General features: G+C 42.7%; 1 protein-coding gene across 4 annotated transcripts; it reads left to right on the top strand.

The window, feature by feature from the left end:
* The first annotated feature begins 53 nt into the window (after window positions 1-53).
* LOC119382888 (fatty acid hydroxylase domain-containing protein 2) lies at window positions 54-23,725 on the top strand. 4 transcript variants are annotated; one of them, XR_007415074.1, is made up of 9 exons: window positions 54-308; window positions 6,232-6,346; window positions 10,273-10,376; window positions 11,410-11,531; window positions 12,131-12,336; window positions 13,963-14,235; window positions 15,671-15,844; window positions 16,296-20,080; window positions 20,227-23,725. XR_007415074.1 is itself a non-coding variant. In XM_037650786.2 (8 exons), the coding sequence occupies exons 1-7, from the start codon at window positions 290-292 to the stop codon at window positions 15,828-15,830; spliced, it is 999 nt and encodes a 332-aa protein (XP_037506714.1). In that variant the 5' UTR covers window positions 54-289; the 3' UTR covers window positions 15,831-15,844; window positions 16,296-23,725. The 4 variants fall into 4 exon arrangements, 2 of the variants coding, with proteins under 2 accessions (XP_037506714.1, XP_037506715.1); XR_007415075.1 differs by having other exon boundaries at window positions 16,296-23,052; window positions 23,461-23,725; XM_037650786.2 differs by having other exon boundaries at window positions 16,296-23,725.
* The last annotated feature ends 2,964 nt before the right edge of the window (window positions 23,726-26,689 follow it).

The following is a 26,689-nucleotide window of genomic DNA, read 5'->3' as shown; positions in this document are numbered from 1 at the left end:
TGCACGGTCACAATAGTAGCCAATCCAAGCCAAGTCAAAAAGGTTGCTTTTGGTTCTCTTTTTGTGTTTTTGATGCAAACTCTTCAGTCAGCTGTACTTGACTCACCGTACAGACTCTCGCGTTCACATCGCATTCTGCTGAGGGACTCCGACGGGTAGACGTGCGGAAATCGCTAGCAGATACGCTCTACCTATACAATTTCTCATCTGCCGTCTAAGAGAGATCGCTGATATACCAGACGACCAGCCGTTCCACTGGAGCTGCGCGGCCTGACAGTTGTCCTTCACGATGCTGGAACAACAACAAAGTAAGTACGCGCGTTAATCGTCTTCGAATTTCTTTCCCGGCGAGTCTGAGAGAGCGCGATCCAAAGAACTGTGCTACGCGCTCCTTTGTTTTGAACAATGGAATCGGACGAAGCTGTTGCTTAGGGCGCATCGAAACGCAAATGCGAGCCGGATTTTTGTCCGTTTATTTGCGCATTGCGCAGTGGCTAGACGCACCTGTTTGAAAAGCAACTTGGCGCTCGCGTGGTGAAAAAATTTCAACGAAAGGTAGGATCTGCGTTAGCGAAATACTCAAAGTTCAGAATTTGTCTCGCATGCGCGGATTTGGGCGACTGTGTGTTGCGGCGCAGCTAGTTTACTAGCAGTGACTGATGCCGGCGTTCTTATCAAGAAACATCTTCGCGTTTACGAGAAAGAGAAGTTCTCAAGAAAGTTAAAGTTTTCACTTACAAGTTACTGAAATCTGCAGATTTGTCGACATATTCTGATAGCTCGATCGTGTACGTGCGCGTCGGATCGACGCGGTATCTCAAAGCTCTATCTGCAGATTAAATAGCAGCGTATGAGGAAAGTTCTCCGAGAAAGTGGTTTGCGCAAGCAGGCACGTGCGTAATTGGAGACCTGGGGATGTTTTATTCGACCAGTTTGCCGCAGCTACGACGCTCGCGCGCGTTTCTTCTGCGCGTCATCGGAGGAGTGATCGCGATCAAGTAATGCGCTGTTACTATGGGGCCTGTTTACTCAATTTCAGGTCACGCGCGTCAGAGGGAAGGCGAAATCTCGCTTTACATTTTTTTGTTTGTTCGTTCTAGTACCTTTCTACTGCCTCCTCAGTAGAGGGAACGATATCTTAATTGCCTAATTTTACGATCAAATAGTTATTATAATCAAAATGTTCTACTTATACAAGCAAACATAAGATGAAGCTCCTTTTTTTTTAATTTGCGCTATCCATCAATAAGCGCCTGTAGAAACAGGGTGAAATGACTTGACGAGTTCCTTTGCTATTTTATAATTAGCTGTTGTTCAGCTGGAAGCCACACATTTCAGTTCTTGATGAAACAGAAGGCCACCGGGAACTGTTTTCTCTATTATATCATCATAGTTAATTAGCATTGTGCCATGCCTCTGTATTGCCAGATGACCTTGTTGCTTAAGGAGACAACCTATGCTACTGTAGAACAGAAGCGCACGTTAAAACGAACATCACAATGATGGGTTACATATACAAAGCTGAAACAAAACAAGGTCAGCCTTTGTTATGTTCATTTAGCATTTGGCTATTCTATCACCCATGCACTGAATAGCTGAGAATCTGTTATATATAGTTACAGCGGTGTACTTACTATATCTGCTGTAGCTTGCTCTGGACAAACGTTTTGCATAAGCCAAGGTTTTAATGTAAACTAATTAATAAAGAGATTACCAAGTTTACTTATGCTACTTCCAATGAATAGGAGAAAGAAAGAAAAGTAAAGTTGCAGCTTGATTTAACAGGCTTTATTCTTCATACATTGGCTTAGACCTAACACTTTGCAAATAAAACAAGAAAGACCTAACACTTTGCAAATATAACAAAAAATAAAGATGTGAATTTAATTATATTAGATTCAATGGTAGTGCCTATTCAAGACACCGTTTTTCTTTTTTGTCTTGCTAAGTTAAGATACTTTCTAAATTATTACAGACAAATTTAAACTGGAAGGTATGAAAAAAGGTACATATTGATTTAAGTGCCGTCTAATTAAACCGCTCTTGCGAAATAAACTGCAGGTATTGGGATATATGTGCTTGCCACCTGATACGCTTTCGCAGGCTGCCACTACAACTGATTCAAAGAATTTGAGAAGCCAGCTATCTATTCAGTAAAGTATGCGAGATACAGATGTATTACATAATAGATATATCTATAAGATGTAGCAACTAGCATTGCTTCCACTGCCGTTAAACAATCTGCAGGAAATGGGACAGTCCTCTCCACTCATCCCTTGAAGTGATAAAGCCGGGAAGCATCACACGCTCAGCATTCAATGACCAATGCAACAATGGTCTAGGACAATATCCCCGGGAGATAAGCTCGTTGCAAAATTGGCGAACTCTGTGCGCAGTTGACCACGTGTTCTTTGAAACTGCTGTCCTTGCTATGAGCAATGGGACAGTTATGTTAGGTGCTTACCTGACAGAGTTCGGAGGTTCTGTACACTGTGCTGTGTTCTTTTTTCCTAATCACTCATGCACATTCTTGTTGTCACATCTTTTTCACTGGCACACAGTGTGTTGTATAGCTTTCTACTGTGCTCTCCCTTTCACAATGATTCAGCTCTTGTCCTTGCCAAAGTTGTAAAAGCTTTTCATCTTGTTTTTCATGGAAGATAATAGTCTTCATACCTTAATCCCCAACAGTCCACCTGTCTGCAATCACATGAACTGACCACAGCCAAAAAAATGGTGAAAAGGTTTAAGAATGAGGGCTGTCTTGCCTTGAAATTGATCACTCATTGAAACACTCACATCAATAATATTTATTTGGTACTGCTGGCCTGTATTCTAGGCCTTAAGTCGGAGTTGGTTTTACAAAACATGATACGGTGATTTTGAATATCAGAAAGAGTACTATTTACAAGAACAGATACTGGAGCACTGGGCAATACACTGTGGGATGTGATTTACATGTCAGGTACGGTGTACAACATGATAACATAATTTAACAGTACAGACAAAAATAAAAGCAGTACAGGAAAACACTTGTATAAGCTTTGAGGAAGCATCAGGCATTAGAGAAAGTGTGGCATTCTGCACCCTGTCCAGATTCATTAAAGAGGGAAGCTGCCTGCTATCATTAGCCATCTTTCATTTTTATATTCATGTAAAATGAGCAGGCTAATATATATACGTTATTGTATGGCTTATCTCGCATTTCTGCTGTGCATAAGCTTCAGTAAAAGGAGCTCTGGAACCTGGTATTGGCAGTGTACAGTGAAAATTTAGGCTATTGTAAGCTTCTAAGCTGTAATTATGGGCATCTTTTATTTGTTACCCTTTCACTAATCAGTGAGAGCTGTTACTTTGGTTTCTGCCTTTGGTATTGGTCAGTAATGAAACATTAATGTAGTTTTGTCTGAACTGGAATCCTTTAATGCCATTCCCCATCTCTATATAGACTAGCACGAGTAGCGCTCGTCGGCAAAAATTTTTGTTTTTCTAATAAGGAGTCTCTCTGTCTCTCTGTGTAGTCGTAAAAAAAGATAGAGAGAGGAGTTTGTGGACTTACAAGGTTTTCTTTTTCTCTGTATCACATGTCCAACGTTTTGCTAAATCTATAAGCATATGGAATTCCTGTCATTAATTTGGGCTTTTATTGTTGAGAAGTGAATGAGAAATATGAGAGAGAGAAATGCCACTGGTGGAGCCTTGCAGTAATGACAAAGAACACTCAGATATTTGTCTGCACCCTAGAGCATAACTATTTTGGGCATTTGTGTTAGTGGCATTGCTGCTTAGCATTCGGCAGTAATGATGGTAGAAAAAATTTCTTCATCACAACAAAATTCCCCCAATTTTAAGATCATCCTTGGAAGTTGGAAATTATTAGGGGCGAAGCACCTTAGGGTGTCGGCGTGCATCGTGCATCGTCGTCTGCTCTTGCGGTGTGCATCGTCATCCGCTGTCAGGACGCAAGAGAGGGCGCCACCGCCTCAGTGCTCGCCGTGTGACGAGAGAGAGCCAACGGCACGCGTTGACTATGGAAATGCTCTTTCTGCGATGAACGCTGAACTACCAGCTCGCAAGGTACAAGAATGCGCCCTGACCCGCGAGAGACAACGCCGACGCAGGCAGTGTTTGCTAGCGAGTTTCTTGATTGAAAAAACCGACTGCTCGTGCTGCACAACCGTTTACCAGCCGCTGCATATACATAGGCACTGGATCTTGACCAGCAATGTAGTGCTGGTAGGAGATGTCTCTTGTGCATAGTTGAACAATAAAGATTCGCAGCGTGCACGTTAACTAAAAGTGGACTGTGGGTCTCTCTGTCTAACCTCTCTTCTGTCTCTCATTGCCCATTAGCAGTGATTTTGCTGTGGGAAACACTGGCGCTCACTGCATGCTTCGCGCCTTCACATGTTTCACGTTAGTGGAGCTGAAACACCCTTCGCTGCATGCTCCTCCCCTCCCAAAATTTTTTTCTACTTGCAGCCAAATGAAAAAAAAAAAAAGACATTGAAGCCAAGGAAGTCATAGGGGACATCATTTGTAGTTTTTAAGCATGAAAGTCTTTTAGCTCCTGTTGTCGGCGGCCGTCAAGTGACCTTGATCCAAAAGCCACTGCCGTTATCCCGGCACTTAAACTTGACCACAGTGACACTAAAATGAGACCAAACGGCATGCACCAGCCTGGTGTCGCATTGGGGCGACATAATCTAGGGAAAACCAAAGATTTATCTCACACAGCAACAGGAAACAACGGCGTCCATACGGATGAGTGCACACTTTAGTGTGGTGTAGTTTGGTGGGTTGTGCACTTGTGAACATGCACAAAATTGTGGCTAGTATAATTGCCAACCGATCTGCTTTGCTGGTGGCCACTTCATACTTACATCTACTCTAGATTACAGGAGAGCCAGCCATTTTTTAACTGTAATTTAGTAATTATGACATAAATGGAAAGGAATTGTAATGGACGAAAAAACAACTTGCTGTTCATTATGTAGGGACCAAACCTACAACCTTTGGATCTAAATGAAGGTTGATGCATGTGTTGTAGGTGCAGTCCCTACCGACGGCAAGTTGTTTTTTCATACACTTTAATTCCTTTTTTTTGTGTCATAATTACTACACTACAATTAAAAACTACAAATCATGTCCCCCATGACCTCCTTGGCTTCATTAGGTTATGTCTAATTGAGAAGCGAGCCCCTGATTTATTATTCATCCTGTGTTCTTTCTGTTTGTAGTGCTTTTACACAATTGTCCTTACTGCGTAAGATTGGTGAAAAATACTTTACAGCGCGGAACTGAGGAAGCATCTGAGGTCTTATTGTTATAACCTCATAAATTGATAAGATGGCATCAAGTTAAAGTACAGGCAGATTTCACTATTGTTTTCCTTTACCTCGGTGTTGTCCTCCACTCTTTATACAGAAGCAAATGACCGAGTAAAAGCCTCACTCATGAATTGCCACATTGTGTTCGTGGCACTTATCTCAGTGGCTCAATAATTCCTGTATGCACATGCTATGTGTTTGTTGTAACTTGCATACCATGGTGGCTCAGTAGCTGTGACATTGTTCTGTTGAGCCCGAGGTTGCGGGTTCAGTTTGTTGACGTTGCAGCCCTCACACAAAGGCAGCATGCAAGGAGGCTCATATACCATGCTTAGAACAAAAGTGAAGAACTCCAGCTGGTCAAAATGAATCTGGAGCCCTACACCATGCATCTCTTAACTCTGTACAGTTTCTGTACATGAAACACCTTGCTTTAAGTGCCACAGCCCACCAGTAATGACAACTCCAAAAGCACAGACTGTCGTTTAGCCATTTATTATGTGCAGTACAGTGCAAAAGGAGTGTATAGGATAGATAAAAGAGAAGACACATAACTTACCGTTCTATGTCATCATCTCGTCTAATTATCCTGTGAATTTCCTTTACACCACAATTTATATAATAACCCAATGAAATGTGTTTATTAGCGTTCTTCAGGTTCATGAATTTTGCATATATTTGAAAAAAAAAAACTTTCTCCTGGGTAAGTCGGTTAGGTTTTCAGTGCATTCTTCAGTGTAATGCAAATGAAGTGTTGCCTAAAGTGTCATTGTCTTCTTTTCTTTTGAATGACTTCATCACACTGTTCCAAGGAAAGGGTTATGTTGATCACCCGCATCACATGCTCATGTTTTACTCTCGTGCTGCCATATCAATAATTTTGTTGTTGTTTTCATAACAGCTGTGAGAGTGGCGGAGGAGCCTCGGGGCCTGTTGCTGTCGTCGCTCAAGAGTTCCGTGTTTATTCTGGGCACAGCATTCGTGGTGCTAGTTGCTGGGAGCAACACACTCACCTGGCAAGTACAGAGCTGCGAAAGCGTTCGTCTTTTTACGAGAACGAAGGCAGCTTTCAGTTTCTGTCCACAGTAAAAGCAAAGCAACAAGCCTTGGCATTGTAAAATCTCTTGCGCCTATGTATGAAATTGAAGAGACAGATCATACTTTCCAGAAGTGGGGATGAGCATGCTACATGCTCGATAACACTCATTTACTTGTCACACAAACCGCAGCACCAAATGATAGCATGTCACTGTGGTGGTGAAGGTTTATACGAAAACCTACTATAGTTGACATGAGCTAGTAAGCAACAAAAAATATTGTTAGTAAGTATTTAGTATCACCAGCACAGCTTTTACAAAAATTACAGAAATAAATCATAGGTAGTGTACTCTATTCTCTTATGGTTTGTGAAACAAAACGGTACTTTGAACAAATATGTATGTCTCTTTCACACAACTTTTTTTTTTTTTCAACATACTGCAGGCTCAATTTTGGCCCTAGCAGGAAGGGCAAAAGTGCACTCAAAAAGGAAATAAATAATCAAAAAGGCAATACATATAGCATGATATATGCATTATTGGAAACAGCACAAAAAAATTAAATAAAGAACGAGACAAGAAAGACAAGGCAGACAGATCCTGTAAGTTTATGACATTCTAAGCACAGATATATTTGATGTGGGCGAGGTGAGCATTGTGTGAAGTGCTCTTTTTTGTCACATATTCTTTTCTCCTTCTAGGTGTTGAACCGAACCTGAACTGATATTCTCAGAACGTACGTAACCTAAACCAAACCCGAACGAGAAAAATAATATCAATTACAGGATGGAACAAAGTGGTCCAAGGTATAATTCACAACAGTTGTAACAGTCTCCATGGAGAGACGGATTCATATTGAGACTCATCCAAGTGATTCTTGTGCATTGCTTCATTGTGTACCACAATTAATCCTACCGTGTCTCATGTTGTGTATATCTATCAAATTATATAAATTGTTGCCGAACAAACTTTACAAAACTTTGTTTTCTTTCATTTCAACTGATATTTGACGGTCATTTTTCTCATAACATTCCTACTCAACCCCAGCTCAAAAGTTCCGCTATTCGAACATTCATACAAATTTCTACTTTTTTACCTGCTCTCAGTATGATTGGCAGTAGAAGGGAAATGCTGCAAAAAAAGAGAGTGCCAAAATGGACGCGTTGGAGGACCACACACGTTTTCCATTAGATGGCTGTGTTTATTATTGTGCCTGCTGTACTTGTTTTCATTACGTTTCACTGGTATTTGTAAAAACATTGGTTGGCTGTTTCTAATCTGTAAATGAGCCAACTTCTTCCACCTTCTGAGAAAATTTGTGGATATGTGCCATGCACTCAGCACAAACAGGATTAGAAATGAAAAGAAAATCAATGAAAAATTACAAAATGCAAGTCCTGGTGAACTAACAGCTGCAGTCACTTGAGCAGTGCTGCCTGTAGTGTTCTAGCTTAACACATTGAAGTAAACAGCACAGCACAATGTGTCAAAGATAAAGGTTACTGTGTAGAACCAGTTTGCAGACTGTTTCAGTGTTGTGAACTGGCTCGCAGATCATTATAGATTTTTATTTATCTAAACTGGAACTGAACCGAAGTGAAATAAAACGCACTGAACCTGAAACTGAACAAAACACTTATTTTTCTCAGTTTAACACCTTGGTTGAAATCAGCATTTATTATTATTATTATTATTACTATTATTATCATCATCATCATCATCATCATCATCATCATCATTATTATTAATCTCAGTTTTTCCACACATCTGTCTGTGTTCTAGCAGAACTGCTTAAGCCCTCCCATTATATTCTACAGAGGCCATTTTTGCAGTTAACAAATGATTTGAATTTGTACCATTGTAGATTAAGTTTGTACTGAAGCTAATTGAAAAAAAAAAACATAGATGAAAAGACCTAGTATTGGATTGGTTAGCATGAACATGAGACTATGTGGCACTGTAAAAGTAAAGCTTTCTTTCAATAAAGTCGATGAAGGCTACCGGTTCATTGAAGCACATATCGATGCTAGCCAAAATGCAAGGTTAAAGAAACATAAGGTTGCCTGTGCACGAGGTGGTTAGAGGCCACAGGTAAGTGCTTTGGTAAGCTTAGAGAACTTGCATTAAGTAGATCTCACTTGAGTTCATATACTTATGGTTTATAGTCGAAACCCGCGATAACGAAATCCCGAGGGAACGAAATTCTCGCTGCAACAAAATATTTTCGGAGCACTGGCGAACGCCCATAGGAGTCAATGCATTTCGTAACTCGCGACTACGAAAGATATTCATACCGCAGTCCCTCATTAACGAAATTTTTGAAACAAGAGTGCGCAAATAATCTGCTCTCGCAATGTTAACTACATTCGAAAACTGCTGAAATGCGTTCATGCTACACTTAAATTGTTCAAAACTATCGCTACAGCGCACTTGAGAAGCAGCCGCCATCGTTGTTTACAAAAAAATTACACCATTTTCCGCTAAAGGGGACCATGAGGCGATGCGAAGCCGGAGCACTTGCACGATTGCGTTCCGTTGGCGTTCTTTGGGCATGCTACCGACCTCGCGTCATGGAACGCGAAGAGGAACGCTACACGCGTCTTGTCTTCCCTCTAGCCTGGCCATTAATTCTCACAGGGTGAGTGGGGAACGCAGTCGGCAGGCGTGCGAGAGGGGGGCAGGGTAGGAGAGAGAGAGGGAGGAGACGGGCATGCGCTGGTGCTCATCGCGCCGTTGCGCAGGAGAGAATTTCGGCATGTCTAGCCCGCGTTTCAGAGGAAGAGTGGAAAGGGGGAGGGGAGAGGGGAGAGGGGAAGTAGAGGGGGAGGGGTGAGTGGAGAGGGTATGCGCATGCGCAGTAAGGGTGGTCACGCCGCACACCACCACCATCACTGAATTGAACTCCGCCATAAGATACTTTGCATCTAAAAAACAAAGCTGGCAACAATGATGATGATGATGATGGCTTGCTGAAACACATGCTCGTTATCGCGGACTACGTAGCCAAATCCACATTCCTCACGGAGTTTCGTTCGTTGGCTTAGCTCTGTGCTTGGCTTTGTCGGCTTTGCGCGCACATGGTCGCATGTGTGGAGCCATTTGTGGAGCGTTTCCTTGGTCGCTTGGTGCAACGTGAACTGTGTGTTGCGATTGCTTCGTCCGATTTCGCTGCCTGCGAAGATGCCGCCTCCAATGAAAAAGCGAAAGTTCATCACGCTGGAAGATAAGGCTGCAATCATCAGTGAGGTGGAAAAGGGCAGGAAAAAAATTGACATCGCTGAAGAATTCGGCATTGCGTGCAGCTCGCTGTCCATGATTCTGCGCTGATCCTCACTGATCCAGCGGAGCCGGAAGAAGGTTCGCCTGTAGGCGCACTTGATGACTGTACTGGTGACAGCGCAGTGCTGTCGTCACTGACCAGTGCATGGGGGCGAACTTTGTGCTGTTGTAAACGAGATTACCGATCGAGAGGCATGAAATTGTTGCATGGTAAGGCCCGCAAAAGACAAACTTACTGACTTTTGGAAATAAAATGTGTTTTTTTGTAAATTCCATGTCTTTTTCTGCCGCATTCTCGCGCCAACGAAATTCCCGCAAGAGCGAAATTCTGTGCTTTCCCCGCCGATTTCGTTATTGTGGGTTTCAATTGTATCCAGGAGTCAACAGCGACTTGCTCGTACTCAACAACAGTAGCATTGTACACGTACATATTTGGCAAAGGTGTGACTAACATGCAAACTAAATGCCTCTTTTGACTTTTTTTTCTTTTTTTTTACAAATTTTAATGGTGCAGTAGTCATGCATCGTGCTTGTCATGAACATTCTAATCTGAAGGTGAACGGTCTCCATACTCTGCCATTCTGGTTCCGTGATTCTTAATCTCATCTTTTAATTACCTTCTCTAGGCACCTGCAACGCTTCTGGGGAGCATCAGGAAACTTTTGGCAAGGCCAGTGGGATGCTGTCGAGGCTTTCTTTGATGGAGACGAGTTCTCCATGAGTATATGGGGTCAGTCTCTCCTCTCACTACATCATTGTGCAACTTGACGCTATCGGCATTGCCGTTCCAAACTTTCTTCATATGTTCACGTCACACATTTTCCCCTGTCATGACTTACATCACTGTGTCTTCTTATATCACTGTGGCATTGGCTTCTGGTGTGGCTTTCTTCCTTTCTTTTTAAGGCGCTCTTAACTTAATTTGATTACTAAGAACAGCACTGGTAATTTAACGGCATCATTTAGGAGTGTAGCTTTGCACTCCTAAACATTCACTATGACTTATATTCACCATTATTTAGAGCTAACTATCCCACCTTCATGTCACAACTTGTTGGGAGCTCTGTATAAGGCATCTCCCACAGCCATATTGTTGCTTTTGGATGTTGAAGCCCATCAGTCATCAACACCTCCATTGTTCTGTGAATTTTCTAATGTTTTCTCACTGCGACATTTGCCTGCCACTTCTTCTTCAAGCAGGTAAGCAGTTACTGCAGCATAGTACTTTAGACTGAACCATATGTAAATCCAACAGAGCTCTTCTTATGAGAGGATCTCAGCTCCGGCTCGTATGATGTCTTTGGGTTGCTTGCGAGGGTTCATTGGTCAGCTGACTGCTATTGAAGTTCACATGCCATGTTATGCCATTGGGAAAAAAGAATGTTCCACATTAGCTGCAATGGCCACAAGTGGCTGTGGCTAACACTCCCAAGGTTGCACGCACATAAATGGAAGTGGACATACGAATGAAATGGAGCAGCTGTCACTGTAACACAGCATGCGTAGTTCAGAGGTTGTGAGTTTGGCTCCCACCAATGCTAAATGCTTTTTTTTTTGTCCACTTTCGATTCCTTTCATGTTATAACTGCTAAACATCAATTTAAAATCTGCAAATAGGATCCACTATGATTGCCTTGGCTTCATTATCTATAAATTGACTTCATGTAGTTGTTTCCAACAGAAACAGGCCTCTCAACCGATTCTCATGCTACATTAGGGACCATTTTACAGTGAAATAAAAAGCAGTGTGAATGATCTTGCAGGTACATTTGCGGTGACCTTTGCGGTCTACTGGGTTGTTGGTGGTCTTTACACACTGATGGACCTCACCGGACGTCCTGCATTTCTGCTGCGGTATAAAATCCAGGACACAGCTCCATACCCAGTGAGTGTCCAATACTTTTTCTTCTCGTTTTGTCTGCTCACTGGCCATATTGTTTCAAACTTGGCGGGAATGTTCTTAAAAAAGACGAAGTTTAAGTAGGGGCCTAGTAATCATATGGGACAAAGCTTTCCTTTCTTTATTGCATGATGAATGCAAATGCGTAATGCAATATTACCTGCACATGCCTACGGGACTGGTCTATATGCTCAGTCCTGTAGAGTGTTGGAGGAGATGCCATTCCCCCTTTCCCCTCCCTGCCTTTACTGAGCATGTGAAGCTGACACACACGAGGCTGTCATCCTTCTCAGCTCGTCTTTGCATGCTCTCCCTTGAACCCACAGCATGGTGTATCAGGATCTTATTGCACTTGGACTTTGTATGGAACATCATGGTAGTGGATAGGGTGAAAATTCACCTGGAGTGTCCCTGAATCGCTATTACAATAATTTCATTTGCTTCATCAGCAATCATGTACTAATCTTATTGCTGCGCAAGTGATGATGTTTGTTATCCTGCCAATAACTGCAACAGTGAAGAAGGCACAACTTGGTAATAGTGTGGCCACTTTCAGTAAGTATCGTGTTTGACGCCTACCACAGGTCAACTTCAGCCAGGTGTGGCGTGTGGTGCGTCAGGTGCTGTTCAACCAGCTGGTGGTGGGGCTGCCCTTTGGCCTTGTGGCCCACCAGCTGCTGGTGTGGCGTGGCTATGATCGCAGCCCCCAGCTGCCCACCTTTCACTGGGTCCTCTTTGAACTGGCGGTCTGCGTCTTGGTGGAAGAGGCAGGTTTCTACTACGCACACAGGTACGTGCATGTGTTGACGGCATGTATGTCAAGAATGGTTGCTTGCTGGGCTAGTTGGTTCACTGCAACTCAAGTAACAGCCTGCAAAAATGGAAAGGACGACGACAGACACGGAGTGTAAAGAGTGCCCTTTACACTCCGTCTCTGTCGTCGTCCTTTCCACTCTTGTGTGCTGTTACACGAGCGGCATGTATGCTTTTGCCATGTAGCTGATTGCCAAAGTGAGGCATTCGTGTCTCATCATTGCCATGGCTAATAAGGTGAACATGTTGGCTAGTTGCTTGAACATCGTGAATCGAAAAACAGCGCTGCAAAAAACGAAGACTAAGCAGAGGAATGAAGAACACACCACACAAAGCGCTGGTGTAATGCGTTGTTCGTTCCTCTGCTTCGTCTTCGTTTTTACCGCGCTGTTTTCTGATCCAAGGTTGCCATGGCATTCTAGGTTTGCCCTCTGTACATGCTAGAATGGCAGAAGCTGGTCTCCTCAATATTGCGCTTCTCATTTACCATATTTATGACATTTTGGCTCACACTTCGTCTTGCTCACTTGTTTGTCTGCTGTGCTCCCACTCCAGCAATGTAGTAGCAAGACAGCTTTAGCAGCATAGCCGACAGCATGGCCACATGACCCCTTTTTTACATCATGATATAATGCTCCTCCTGCAAGGTAAAACCAATACTGGTTCTAGGGATGGGGGAATATTCGAGCACTTAGAATATTCAAGCGAATATTACAGTATTCGAATTCGTTTTGACACGAAGTTAGATTATTCGAAATTTTGAAGTATTCGAAACGAACCAATACTATATGTATACTTGAGCGCATATAACCCCCTCCCCCCCTGTAAAGGCAGTTTCACTGCTGCGTGGCGGTGCTATGCTGTGAAACCACCCATTCAGAGAAAATCCGCACTGCCGTAAAGCCACACTTCAAGGCTAAATGTACATACCACCTTCGCCTCAATTAATTATTATTTTTTATTAAAAATTTGTTATACGGGCTTATGTGTTGTAAGTATAGTAAGTTTTAAAACATAGCGATTGTACTAGTTTTAACTTGGACTCTACTGCTATACAAATCTTTCTACTATTCAAAGTTGCTTCCACTTCACTTCGAACCAAAAAATTGACATTCACACATGCGTAGTCCCAATTCTTGAAAGTATTGTATAAGTTAGTTGGGTCATTACAAAAATGCTAATTTTTTTTCATAATATGTGATATGTACTATTCGAACTATTTGATTCAAAATTATTGACCAAATCACTATTCACTTTGAATTTGCTTCGAACCTCAAACTTATTCCCCCATCCCTAACTGGTTCATAAAAAGTTTACAATAAATCACTAAGTGTGCGCTGAAGACGCATGGACTGGTAGGCGTAGGACAAGCAATCACAGCTTAAGTGGTCAGTGTATACAAGTGGCTCTTAAGAGACATGGTTGAGAGTTCACCGCAACTACGTTTTAACTTTTAGTATGTTTTAAACGAGTACATATTAATAAGGTTTTACTGTACTTGCTATGTCAGATGTTCGGCCATCAGCTCACTGATTCTGCTGCTATAACTGCAAATGTACTGCAGGAGAGAGATGTATGTTTTATCTTCTTGTCCCTTGTTCAGGCTATTGCACCATCCTCGCCTGTACCGGCACATACACAAGCAGCACCACGAGTGGACAGCCCCGATTGCCATCACAGCCGTCTACTGCCACCCGCTGGAGCACATCTGCTCGAATCTACTGCCACCTTTGCTAGGTGTGCTGCTGCTTGGCTCTCACCCTGCAACAGCTTGGCTCTGGTTCAGCGTGGCGTTGCTGTCCAGCCTGAATGCCCACTCAGGCTTCCACCTGCCATTCTTTCCATCACCTGAGGCACACGACTACCACCACCTCAAGTGAGTGCATTCTGTTAATGATATTGCCAGGCACGCTTGTTTTACTGTTAAGGTGAAAGCCTTAGATGCCTCATCAAACGCGAAAAGTGACCGTTGGTGTCAACACGAGTGATGCAAAAAATCATTATGTTATGATGTCACCGTATGACATCATCATGACGTCACAGATAGCTAAACTTTGTGATGTCATTATGACGTGTTAATGATGCAACTGTGACGTCGCATAACGTGGCATCACGTGATGACATCATCACACGACATAGGTGGGCCAACCCCGGAAGCACGTGAGGTGCAGAAAGCTTTCAATGCCTGCAACCTGGAGGCAGTGCAAAACACACTACAAGAAGAAAGCTTTCGGGGGCGGGTGGATCAATACAGTCGATTCAGAAGAAAAAGAGAGAGTAGAGATGGCCTTCACTATCGGGTCATCTTAGGTGAATGCATAAGGGACCGTATGAGATTTATTTTGTGTAATCAGGCTTCACCGACATAAATAGTTACACTATTTACCACCGCTCAGTGCGAGCGGTGCTGGAATGTTTGGGAAACTTTGCAGTTATTTTAGACTGTCCTTATAAGATTGCCGCACGACGCGAGTAGTTGAGCTTCTTCTGTAGCTAATGGTAGCACTAGCGATAATGCTGGAATGTTTGATCATTTTTCTATAAAAGATGACATCTTTCACTCACGATGAGATTATCGATGACCGACGACTGTACTCGCCGCTGTTGTTGCATGAAGTGCTACTTCTTTTTCTGGGCACAGGTTCACCCACTGAATGGTTCCATCTTTACCGGCATTAGTTTTGGGTGCTTTACTGTCATAAACATGTGACAGTATGATTTAATACAAACAAATACAGTAATATTCTATGGGTGGTTGTTCCAAGTTATAGGGTTATTCAGAATTTTCAGAAAGTCATGTGCAGTGCATTTCTCTAGGGGGTAACACGGATGCTGTATTGGGCTCCAATGAATGGTGCGAGTTTTTGAGGCATCACAAGACACGTTAAGAATAATAGGAGTACGCCGCAGTATACGGTTCCAAAAATCATGCTTGGAATGTAAATCTTCCATCCTCCTAAAGGAGACCTGAGGTGGCATGCTCATTGCATTTGCTTTCCAAGACATTTTCACTTTTGCAAGATTTCGTTTGACCAGCATTGGAATAAGCAAAAGTATTTTTCAGATGTATAGAAATTTGTATCATCAAGATTTTTGCATATTTCTACACCCTGTATTTTGTGTTTGTTTGAGGTACATATACCATGTTTTTGTGCCTGCTAGTTTTGCTGCAAATAATTGGCTGCCTTATGAGGATTTGATGCAATGAGGCATTAGTGAAATCGTGAATAGTGTGCATTGGTCTGTGATGTCCTGTGGGTATTTGTCAGCTAGGTGGGAATCTCTCGTGTGTTATGACTTCATGACTGCAGGTTCAACAACAACTTTGGAGTGCTGGGTGTACTTGACCGACTGCACGGCACAGATCGGCAGTTCCGACAGACAGCTGCCTATCGCCGCCATGTTATGTTGCTCAGCCTGGTACCTCTGAAGGATCTGTGGCCTGCTGAAGGAAAGAAAAGCTCCCAGTAGCATCCTTTGTGCTTGTAAGTGCCCTTAGCACTTGACTTGTGCTATGCATGGTGTTCACGCAGTGTTCTTTACATAGCTGTAAATTCAGTTTAATCTTTCCAACCAAGCATAAATGATTTCACTGTTAAGTGAAACTAATGCTTCATTAATGTGTTCTCTTGACTTTAAATTTGAATGTGCAACGTTCAGTTTTTGTTAGCGAGTGCAACATTACTAGAATGTAATGCCCTGCTGTAATGCTATGTGATTGTTCTTGTTAGAAATATTCTGTGTGCCTTGCATGTCTGTAACTTTGGAGGGAATTGTTGCATTTTTTATTTCCTATAGATTACCGTAGTAGTTTCTGTTGTAGTGGGTCCAGCATTAGCACAGTCGGCTATCGAGTTGGATGCCTTGACACAATTGTCTTGTGTACAGACTTGTGGAAAGCAAAGGTTATTATAGTTTCAAGTCTTTTTATCGTAGGCCCTGTCAAGGTTTCCTCCCATACGAGGTGGCTTCGTGACCTGGGCTGCCTTTTGCCTGACATGTCCTGTCTGACCCAGAGGCCCGTGTCGTCGCTTCATCAGGAGCCTCGTGCATCGGCCTGTTGCTCTGTTTGAGCCTCCTCTGTGGCTCAAAACCTGTGATAATCTAGACTTCAGCACCACCCTACACACTCAGGTCCATTTATGCCTTTGGAAACATTCAGCAGCTTGTTGGATCCAGTAGCGAAATCCAGCAGCAACCACCATGGCCCAACTGCCAATACGATTTTTTGCTAAGCAAGACGTTTCAGGCTCGATTACTGGCTGTGGTGGCTGTATTTAATCAGTGTAGAATGTTGAAATGTGTATAAACTTAGTTTTCCATAAGGTGAGAGGTAGATAAAGATTGGTTGCTGAAAACAGGAAAGAATGCTGACAGCACTGCAACTGTCAAATGCACGGCTGACTCCTGAACGTTTAGTCAACAGTGTCAGCAAGGAAAGAAAGTGCAACTTCAGTACTCCGGTGTCCCAGTTTATGTATCTAAATAAGCTTTCTTGCTGTAATTGAGTCCTTTAATTTTATTGCTTCTGTATTTCTTCGTTGTGTCGAGTTACACTCCCACAGCTTGCATACTTGTGTGCTTAGTGCTTTTGGGAGGCTGGCTTTTCCCCGAAACTTAGCCATCTACGAGCTAAGCTAGCCGCTTGTAGAAGTGCAAAATTTGGGGAAGAACAAACATTATGAATTGGCTGTTGTCTTCAGGACGTGATAATAGACATAATGCGAGTATGATTTCTGAAGCTGTTGAATGGGGAAAAAAAATTAACTTCACAGTGTCTTTGTGTAAATGCGGCATGACATCCAGTGTAGCGTACATTGTGAGTGATGTCAGGAAAAGAAAAAAAAAAGCCCAGCATATGTAAGCTCACTCGACTTACTACCAAGAGGATAACAACAGTAAATAATAAGATGAATACATGTAATAAAGCTGCAAAAGGGTCACATGAAGCATCCAGTCTTCAGGGCTTTAGTTACGCTTGTCTTATTGTTTAGTTAAGGCAGAGTCATTCAATGCTTCTTATGGTCACGAAACTGCCACGTCAGTTTCATATGGAGCCAGCGGCCGCCGCCAGAGGCGCAGCTGTGCTTGAGAGGAAACGCAAACGCTGCTATCGCTGGGGTTGTGTGTGGGACAGCCTTGGTGTTTTAGCTTTCTAAACTTCCGCAACGGTCGCTTTGCTTTCACACTCTTACTTTTAGCACTCAACATGCATAACTACATTTTTGAATGCGCTTTATGTTTTAAAATGAGCACCCGGGAGGAAAAAACCCAGCATCGGACGCATTATTCGAAGGTCGCAGGTTCGGTCCCTGCCGGCGGCAAGTTTTCTTTTCGTCCACTTTACTTTCTTCGCATTTATATCCCAATTATTACAAATAACATCCGATATACTTTCGTTGGCATTACTGCCTGTTAGTTCTCATTAATATTGTGTCTAACAAAGAAAAACGAGCCCTTAAAAGTAATCTTCTTTCCTTCAGCTCAAGACATGCAGCTCACGGTGGTACCAGCTGAAAAACTATGAAAATTGGGGGATTAACGAAGAAATACCAAAATATAATTACGAACGCAAACGCGGGGGACTTCTGAATGATTTTTGCCTCCTAGGTTCCTTTTAGATGTACCAATTCTCAGCGCACTGGTGTTATTGCATGTCGACACAATCGAAGTGCGGCCGCTACGGCCTCGCAAGCTCCTTTCGTCTCAATACTACGACACTACGATACGTACAACTTTTTAACATTTCCGTCAAATTAAACACCGTGCACTCGCAGTAAAGTGCCAGCGGTGCCAGTTGTAAACATAGGCAAAAATACGAGCTGTTACACGCCCATTCGTGTGGCTACGATGCGGTATAAACAGAGCGTCGGCGATGCTCGGAGCTTTTCACAGGATGACTCACGTGGTCGTTTGCATGGTGGTCGCATTGTCGATGAGGGAGATCGAGGTTTGCGCTTCGTGAGATACGAAGGAAGTCCTTCAAAAATACTTGGAATTGCGTCAGCCTTCAGTGTTGGTTTGTCGGTTTTCAGGGACACGGAGTCGCCGTTGATGTTAAAGTCATACGCAGTGACAATGTCCGAGGCGTCAAAAAGGTTCGCACACGAACGTGTATACTTCGACTCAAAGTTAAAATCGCCACTTTCCTGCCGCGGTATGGCCCGCTTCCCTTTCTCGTGCTGCTGCTTGTCTAATGGTAAAGAAAACAACGACACCTTTCTGGTTCCCTTGTAGCCAGAACGGCACCCCGGCATTCAACATCTATTAGGCATCCTATTCCTGAGACAACGTTTCCGCTAACTTAAACATATCATATCCAGCAGCTTGTCTCGCACTGTGCGAGTATTTCAATACGTGGACGGCGCAGACAATCGCCTCTGTGGCGCAGCGGCGGCGCATTGTGGCATTGTCGAGCAGCGTATGAAGCTCGCCCATAGCGTGACGGTGCAGTTTCGTGACCATAAAGAGAATTGAATGACTCTGGTTAAGGTTACAAGACTGTTGAAGTTTCCAAAGGCATGTTCACATCTGCTTTGACCTGTTGAAACCATAACACTTATTAGCAGCTTGTGTCCAGTCACGGAGTACACAAAGTTGAATGGCATGAATACAAACTCAAGCAATGGATTGAGACAAGCAGTTAACTAGAAACCAGCGTCTATTCCTTTTGTTCACTTGAATTCTTTTTTGCACACTTTAACATTATGCATTCTCTTGGCAGTCCAAAACTTTCACTGAGTTTCATCACAAATATGCAACGTAGCTATGGTGGTGTGAAGAAACAGCAAGGGCAGCGTAGTTTAATTCTTTTGCAGAGCAAGTTGATGACATGCTTTAAAGTGCGCACACCATCCATTTGCACTTAACAGGTAGCCAATGCATTGTGTAAGATGACGTGTTGCTGCAGTGCAAACTCGTGTGTACCTTTACTACATCGCTTTCTTGCAGCAGATGAACATTTTTTTTAGACATCTGCCATTAAGTGGCACTTTTGAGGATAATTTATGGACACGCAGGCCTATAAGTGCGCGACGTAGCGAGAGACAGCGTTCCTCCTGCAAGTTTGACATTCCAAGCAAGAGTTGTTTCGCAAGGGCATACTATAGCGACTGTGCTAATGTTGTGTCGTTGGTAAGAGGCCATTTTTTATTTACGCCTACCTGTGATTCACTCGTATGAGTGGTGTGATCTGTGTATTCACGAGGGGCCCATGTGTAGTAGTTTGATGCTCTGCGGATGAAAGTGGAAGGTCTCTTGTTGACGTAACATACTTAATGGATTCTTACAGGTAGTGGTGCAGTGTAGACAAGTTAACAGGTGTTCTAGGGAAGCTCAAGGGAATTTGAGAATACACCTAGTAGAATCTTGATTAAACGAATTATTGGTTATAACGAGCTAAATCTAGGTTGTTTCTTCCCTATATCTGCACTTCACAAATATGTGCTTATAACTAGCATAGATTGTAGAACTGTTTCGTGGTATGTGTAGCTTCCTTACTATGAAGTTCAACTCTACATGCATGCAGGTAAACTGTAGAGATTCAAGATATGGCCCTTGTTTAGTCAAACTGTAGGCTGTGAGCCATAGATTATAAAAAGAGGGGCTCTTCATCTAACCATGCCAAGATGGTATTGAATTGAAAGCACAAGCACAAACTTTCTTTCATAAATAACTGCTTGAAGATTTTTATATTCTAGGGGCATAGCAGGGAAGCACTAGTCTGTGAACAATAGATTATAAAAAGAGGTACTCTTCATCTGACCATGCCAAGATGGTATTGAATTGAAAGCACAAGCACAAACTTTCTTTCATAAATAACTGCTTGAAAATTTTTATATTCTAGGGGCGTAGCAGGGAAGCACAGGACATCAGGATTAATCTGGAAGTAGAGCTTCTGGCCTGCAACGTAATTGCAGTATCAAATGCTAGCAGTTACCTTACTGAATTTGAGAATGATTTGTAGTTGCGCAGGAAGTTACCATCCAGAGATCTCACGCTTTCATAGGTGTTTAAGTAAGCTATTGCTGAGAGTGGTGACATTGGGCCTCTCGTATACTTTGGGCATTTTGTACTTCTGGCAAAGGCGTGGATGCTTGTTTGATGCTTTTTATGCTATGTATTCCTCTGTGCACTGTATGAAATGTAAAGGCCACTTTAGTGCTAATAATGTGATCGCAATACTTTACAAGTTCCTACGTTCATCTAACCAATATCCAGGAAAACATTACCAGCGAAACGACTGGAACACTGGACTTGGTACATGCATTGTGCCTGAAGCCCTGAAGACAGTTTTCCAGAGCATGTGCATATTGCAAGGCATGTTCATAGTGCTTCTTGGCATTATTACAGGCTTGCTGTTGCAACACCAGTGTTAGGCTCCCCACTGTTTCATCTAGAGGGATGTGCTGTTGGGCACAATGCTGCAGCTGCAATGTGAACACTTTTGTAACTGTCTGCATTTTGTTAAAATGATGCATTAGCTCTGTAAGCATACACAGATGGTGGCGACACATCTGGACGTATGCACCCTTCATACACATGCTACTTTACTACAAATAATGCACTGCTTTTTTTTGGAATGCTGCAAGCATCTGCAGATGGTGCCACTGCCTATATGCTTTCAGACAAGTCCAGTTTGGGTCCTGGCATCAACCAAGGCTCTGCGGTTGGAAACATCTACACCAGTGTCTTGTTAGACTTTCCCACGTACCTTCGAATGTTGTTTGGCCCTAAAAGTGCTTTCTTGACTCTGGAGCGTAGGACAGTGCCATTTCTTGATTGTACACTGGGAGTATGCATGGTTATAAAATATAGACTCCAAAGTTGCCAAGGGGCGTTGCAGAAGTACAGTGGTCTGTTCATGGGTTTTGCTTCGTTCGTGTAAGTGGAGCAGTGAATAGAAGTTTCTATAATGTGACATCTTTTTTTTTTTTCATTCTGCCTATATTGATAGTCTGTTTTAATATCTCGAATGCATTATGTAATATTTGAATTTACGGAGCCTATTAAGCACTCCGCTGTATAGCCAACTTTTATCAAGCTCAATGTCTGACCGTCAAGTTGACAGCCTTGTTGTCAGCATGTCCTGTAACACGTCTTACCTATTCACTGGAACACTTCAGCTTTTATACCAAGGGTAGAGGTAATATGCCCTGCTTGTGCAATGCATGAATGTTCCCCACTGCTCCAAAAGACACATTGTGTGTCTTTTTTTATTCTGTCCTCTTTCTTTGCGTGTGCATTCACAATGAGAGCTTGCCGCTTTGCCTGCCACCGATCAGATGTTGTTGCTTCAAGGTACCGCAAAATGTACAATGCTTGCAATCACAGTGTCTCCAATAACTTGTTCAGGGCTTTTCAGAATACCTGTGACTGGATTATCGATCAGTCATGCCTCTTGGATGTTACTTAAAAAAATGTAGATTGGCTAAAAACCGCCAGAACCATGCGGGATGAAAAACGTATGGTGCTCCTCAGGCGTTCACGTGATTTAGTTTTTAACAGACTTTGCTGCACTGTCAGGTGTTTGTTTATTTTGTGTGTGTTGAAAAATGCAGTTGCAACACACACCACAGATGCAGTGTCTCATGCAGGCATCTGCAATGTTGAAATTCCATATCGCTCATTGCTCTGGTATTGCGTCATACAAAACCGAAACTATAATAAAAAGTGACAGATTCATCTTAATGTCCCTGTAGGTAATCACAAAGAAAGTTGTCCAAGATTCTGGTCAGAGCAGACTGTTGCTTCATACCCGGTGGTCATTGTAGCAATTAGTGGAAGCAAAAATTGATCGGAGACAATGGTGACTAGAGTTACTGTATATGCTACCTTTGGGTAGCAGAGTTGCGCATTGGTCTGGCTAGCAACCATGGCTATGTCGCGAAGACTCACTCCGTTTTTGCAGGTGACATGCTTACCGGGTCACCGGTCGACATGTTTGGCGTGTCGAAGACCGGTGATTTACTTTAATGTGAATGACTAGTGTCAATCCAGTTCGCTGCAGCGGCGCCATCGAGATATACAAAACTTGCCCCCACCGTCAGCTTCACCGCAATGCATGGTTGCTAGTGGCGTTTGGAATACAGATGTGCAACTCTGCTACCTAAAGGTAGCATATGCAGTAACTCTAATGGTGACGAGAGAAATCGGGAGACGCTAGTTGCTAAAACCTGTGTAGAATGCACATATCTACAATGAAATAGACTGTTAAAAGAGAATACACGAGCATTGAGTGTGTGTAAACGTTTCCCTCTGATGAGTGTATAATCACCCGACTTTGCAACACAATGCTGCTGGTGATGCTGGCACCCTTTTACACACTGTCGTGGTGCACTAATAAACTTCAGCCAGCACTTGCACATAATGCACCAGCAAAGTTGAAGGCACACATTAGAGTGTTTCCTTTATCAGATGACTGAGCTGCGTGATAGCAAGCAGCGTGCTGCCAGACTAAGTTTCGGCTAAGAAATTGGTGCCCATGGTGCCCATAGACAACAGCTTGTAGATGCAATATTTCACACAGCCACCTGAAAGGTTAACAAATGTAATTTATTAGCACCATCTGAATGTTCCTTGTTTCTTTTACACTCTGTGTTGCTTCTGTATCACAGGAACCACTTGGGGACGTGGTACCACCGCTACAGATTCGCATGCCCATTTTATCACTGGAACCGCAAGGGCATCTACAGTGAGCATTGTTTAGCACGCAAGTGCCTAAAGAAGCCTCTGGCTGTTTTAAGTGCAGTCGTAGTATTATTTAGAGAAATCGTAGTGTCAAGCACACCTAAGCACACCTGCTATCTGGTGAAAGAAACATTTCATTACATTGATGTGCTGCTGCAGGTATGTTCTTTTGCTTTGAGCATCAATGCAATTTTTGATTGATTGTGGCCACTGCTAAGTTAAGCACATGCTCTCCCCCACCTGCCTCCTAAGAAAATATTCTGGCCGCATCATTGCTAAAAGCAGTTTGTTATTTGCAGCTCTTAATTTTTGTTCTTGCCTGTGTGTCAAACAGCTTGAATTCTAAATGAAGTAGCTTTTATGCTGCTCATCAGATGAGGTTCAAATGTCAAATTATGTACTGTTTCTGCAGGTGCCATAGAAGGCTTGGAATAAATGCTGATATCAATGCAAGCGGGTGACCTTAGCTGACAACTTTTTAGTTTAAGTGACCAGCAGTTGAATTTGAAGGTCTCCATTTCTGTGTTTATTCCTTCTTCCTTTGTCATCTGAACACTGCAGGGTGCTGGAGATGTGTTTATTGAGACAGTTATGCTAGCCTGGTTGTATTTTTTGTTTTGTTATGTTATTTTTACAAGATATCCTTATGTTATGAATGTACGTTTTAAAATAAACAACTACTGCATAATCCTGTGTCTTGTATGCATGTGCCAAAAGAATATCGGAAGGCAGTGGTGGGTAAATTGTTGCAGTTGCATTATAAAAGTGTTCTGCAGCTGAGTGCTGTAGTGTAGTGTGGCTGCAAGCTGACATCTTGTTAGAACAGCTTTTTTGGGAGACCGTCGTCATAAAAACTGAGTACTTCAAGATGAGCACTAACTATGCCCATTATAGGAATTGGGAGAAAATAAAACATCATTGATATTTGAAATGTTGAATGCAGAAGAGAACCTCTGTATGGTACTATATCAATGTCGTGACGGCAAACAGACACCTCCAGAGAGTGCTCTTCTGAAAAATTGTCATACAGGAATATTTTTCTGAACATCAGATTTGCATCTGCATATTAGCCTGCTTAACAAATATATATGCATGATGGAACCTCTATCCTAGTTATAGGTGGTTGGGATCACAATGGTATATATCCTTTACACAATTGTGGAAGCAGAAAACTAAACAGTCTCGCTTCTTGTGGTGCAGCTATAGATACTGATCAAATAGCTGTACAAATTGTACATGCCACTTTTGAGGAGAAAATTCTATAGGAAAAACCAAAACAGTACAAATGTAATAGAGAGTGTCTGTTTTTAGGAAAATAGCATGTTGGTAATAACAGCAGTAACCAATCAACTCTTCTGTTGTCAATGTCCATATGTTACTGGGCCTGTTTCTCCCATTGCCTCGTGTCCTCGCACAATTTGTTGACAATCAATCGAGCCTTATTTCCACTTCACCAAATGTTCACACGTCTATCCGCACGTCTTGAACTCGCACGTCTATCCCAATGTCCTCATTTCTTCCATTGGAATTTATCGCTTGTGTACAGCTTATTGCTGTGCCTTTCAGTGTCCTGCAAACTGAATTCTACTCTTGGTCGGCTATACGCCTATGCTTTCCCCTTTACTTTATTAGATGTTTTCATTCACTCCGCATCCTTCAAAGCACTATTATGGCGCTTGAATTAGGTGGTCCTTGGAATTAAAATATTCTCGATCAGCTCTTGTTCTAAATGGTCTAGTTTTTCTAGATCATAGCGTCTAGCACCCTATGCTGCTCATAAGCTGTTATGATCAAGCTTATGAGCAGCATAAGGTGCTAGACACTATGATCTAGAAAAGCTAGACCATTTAGAACAAGAGCTGGCCCAGATGAAAATGGCACGCGAACTTCCAGCTGGATTTTGAACCGGAATTATCCCTTCCAGCTGGGACATTTCCATTGCCAGCTGGGAATAACTGGAAATGGCAGTTTCCGGCTGGAAACAAACTCCACCTAAGGCGGTTTTCCAGCTGGAAAGAACTGGAAATGGCTTTCCATTTAACAGTCGACCAGTCCTTAGCAAATGTAGAGTAGATCCTGGAAGCTATGGCTCATACCCACACTGGGGGATTGGCCAAGAACCGGTTAGTTTTTAAAGGAAAATTTGAAATTAAAGTTCAAACTTTGTTTAATTAATACGAAAGAAGTATAAATGAATTAGAGTTAAAATTATACTACTAATAATAATACAGAATAGAATTGAATCAATAAAACCGATAATTTTGGGGAAAAATAGAAATAATATTTTGGAAAGGTAAATTTTACAATCTAAATCTTTTTGAACCTTTAAGAAACTCCTGCAATGCATCAGCAATCTTCCCGTCACTGTGGCCCAGAGAAAAAGCCCCGAAAGACAGTACATTTTGTTCATTTAATTCTAATCTAAGCAGACGGAAAACAACACCTAAGGTATTTTTGCGCAAGGTAGAGTACCTCTTGCAGGAAATGAGAAAGTGCTTCGTTGTCTCATGTATTCCGCAAAAAGGACAATTAGGCGATGCTGCCAGACCAGCTCTGTGTAGATAAAAATTTAGATAGGGAGTTTGACAACGTAGTCTTGTGATTGCGACTTCTATTGCTCGTGATTGACATACTTTACTATTCCACTGATGATTTAAATGCTGGAATTCTAATATGGTCGTTAATGACGGTGCGGAAAATTCTTCTAACATCATTTCCTCCTAAATCTAGCACCTGTAATGAATTTGGATGCGGGCAATACCTGAATTACCGGGCCATTCAATGATGACCTGGCTAGCGCGTCTGCCATTTCATTCATAAATATGCCCTTATGCCCAGGAACCCACACTAGTTTGATGAACTTATTTGAACGCATCCAAAACATACGAGTCCTCGTTTGCAGTGAGGGAGGAACATACTGATAGTGAGTCCGTCAAAATTATTGCGGAGCTTATTGATGCTTCTAATTTACGTAAGGCTAGACTGATGGCTAAAAATTTTGCTACAAAGATGGGCACAAAATCTGGAAGGCGAAGTGAAAACGACCAGTCTAGAGTAGGAGAGAAAATCCCAATTCCACATTTTTCTTCATTTTGGGAAGCATCCGTCGCTATCACTGTCTTAATTGTGACGGAAACTAGCGTATTTTTCCTCTTCTTTTGTCTGGTACGCATGAAGTAAACCGAAACGTTTTATACACCTTAGAGGCGGTTAACAAACGTACGCCACGGGCTTCAGCATGATGTAAAGAGCACGGGTCAACGTAAACGCATGTAGCTTAGATGATCGATTAAGTAATGCCGCCCGAAATTCTAGATTCGTGTCACTGGTAGACTGCGGTGACCTGAGCAAGCGCGACTGTGAACGTATATGGCTGCATTGTCGCTAACGGCCCCACGGTGTCTGCCCATAGCTGCACGGAGCTGAACAACAGAATACCTACAAACTACAAAGAGAACGCTAATACAGGCCCAAGAAGCAGCAATCGATCGGCCTCCGGCCGAGTGCCATCGTCCACCGCTGAGCAGCGCGCGAGGTCAACATTTCCCAGCAAGCACCGGGGCTCATGGGGAGAGGAACGCCATTTTCAAGGAGCTGTATCGGAACTGGCTTGCCCCGTCAACTTTGTCGCCGTGTGATGC

The sequence above is a fragment of the Rhipicephalus sanguineus genome, chromosome 2 (assembly GCF_013339695.2).
Source record: "Rhipicephalus sanguineus isolate Rsan-2018 chromosome 2, BIME_Rsan_1.4, whole genome shotgun sequence".
Classification (NCBI taxonomy): Eukaryota; Metazoa; Arthropoda; class Arachnida; order Ixodida; family Ixodidae; genus Rhipicephalus; species Rhipicephalus sanguineus.
Note: the sequence above shows the minus strand (reverse complement) of the source record. Positions and strands in the feature narration are given on the sequence as shown.

What these genes read in the sequence shown, in the direction of transcription:
- LOC119382888 (XM_037650786.2), top strand. An exon ending in GTTCTCCATGAGTATATGGG is followed by an intron (nt 10,377 to 11,409) that starts GTCAGTCTCTCC and finishes ATGATCTTGCAG; the next exon opens with GTACATTTGCGGTGACCTTT. An exon ending in AGGACACAGCTCCATACCCA is followed by an intron (nt 11,532 to 12,130) that starts GTGAGTGTCCAA and finishes CGCCTACCACAG; the next exon opens with GTCAACTTCAGCCAGGTGTG.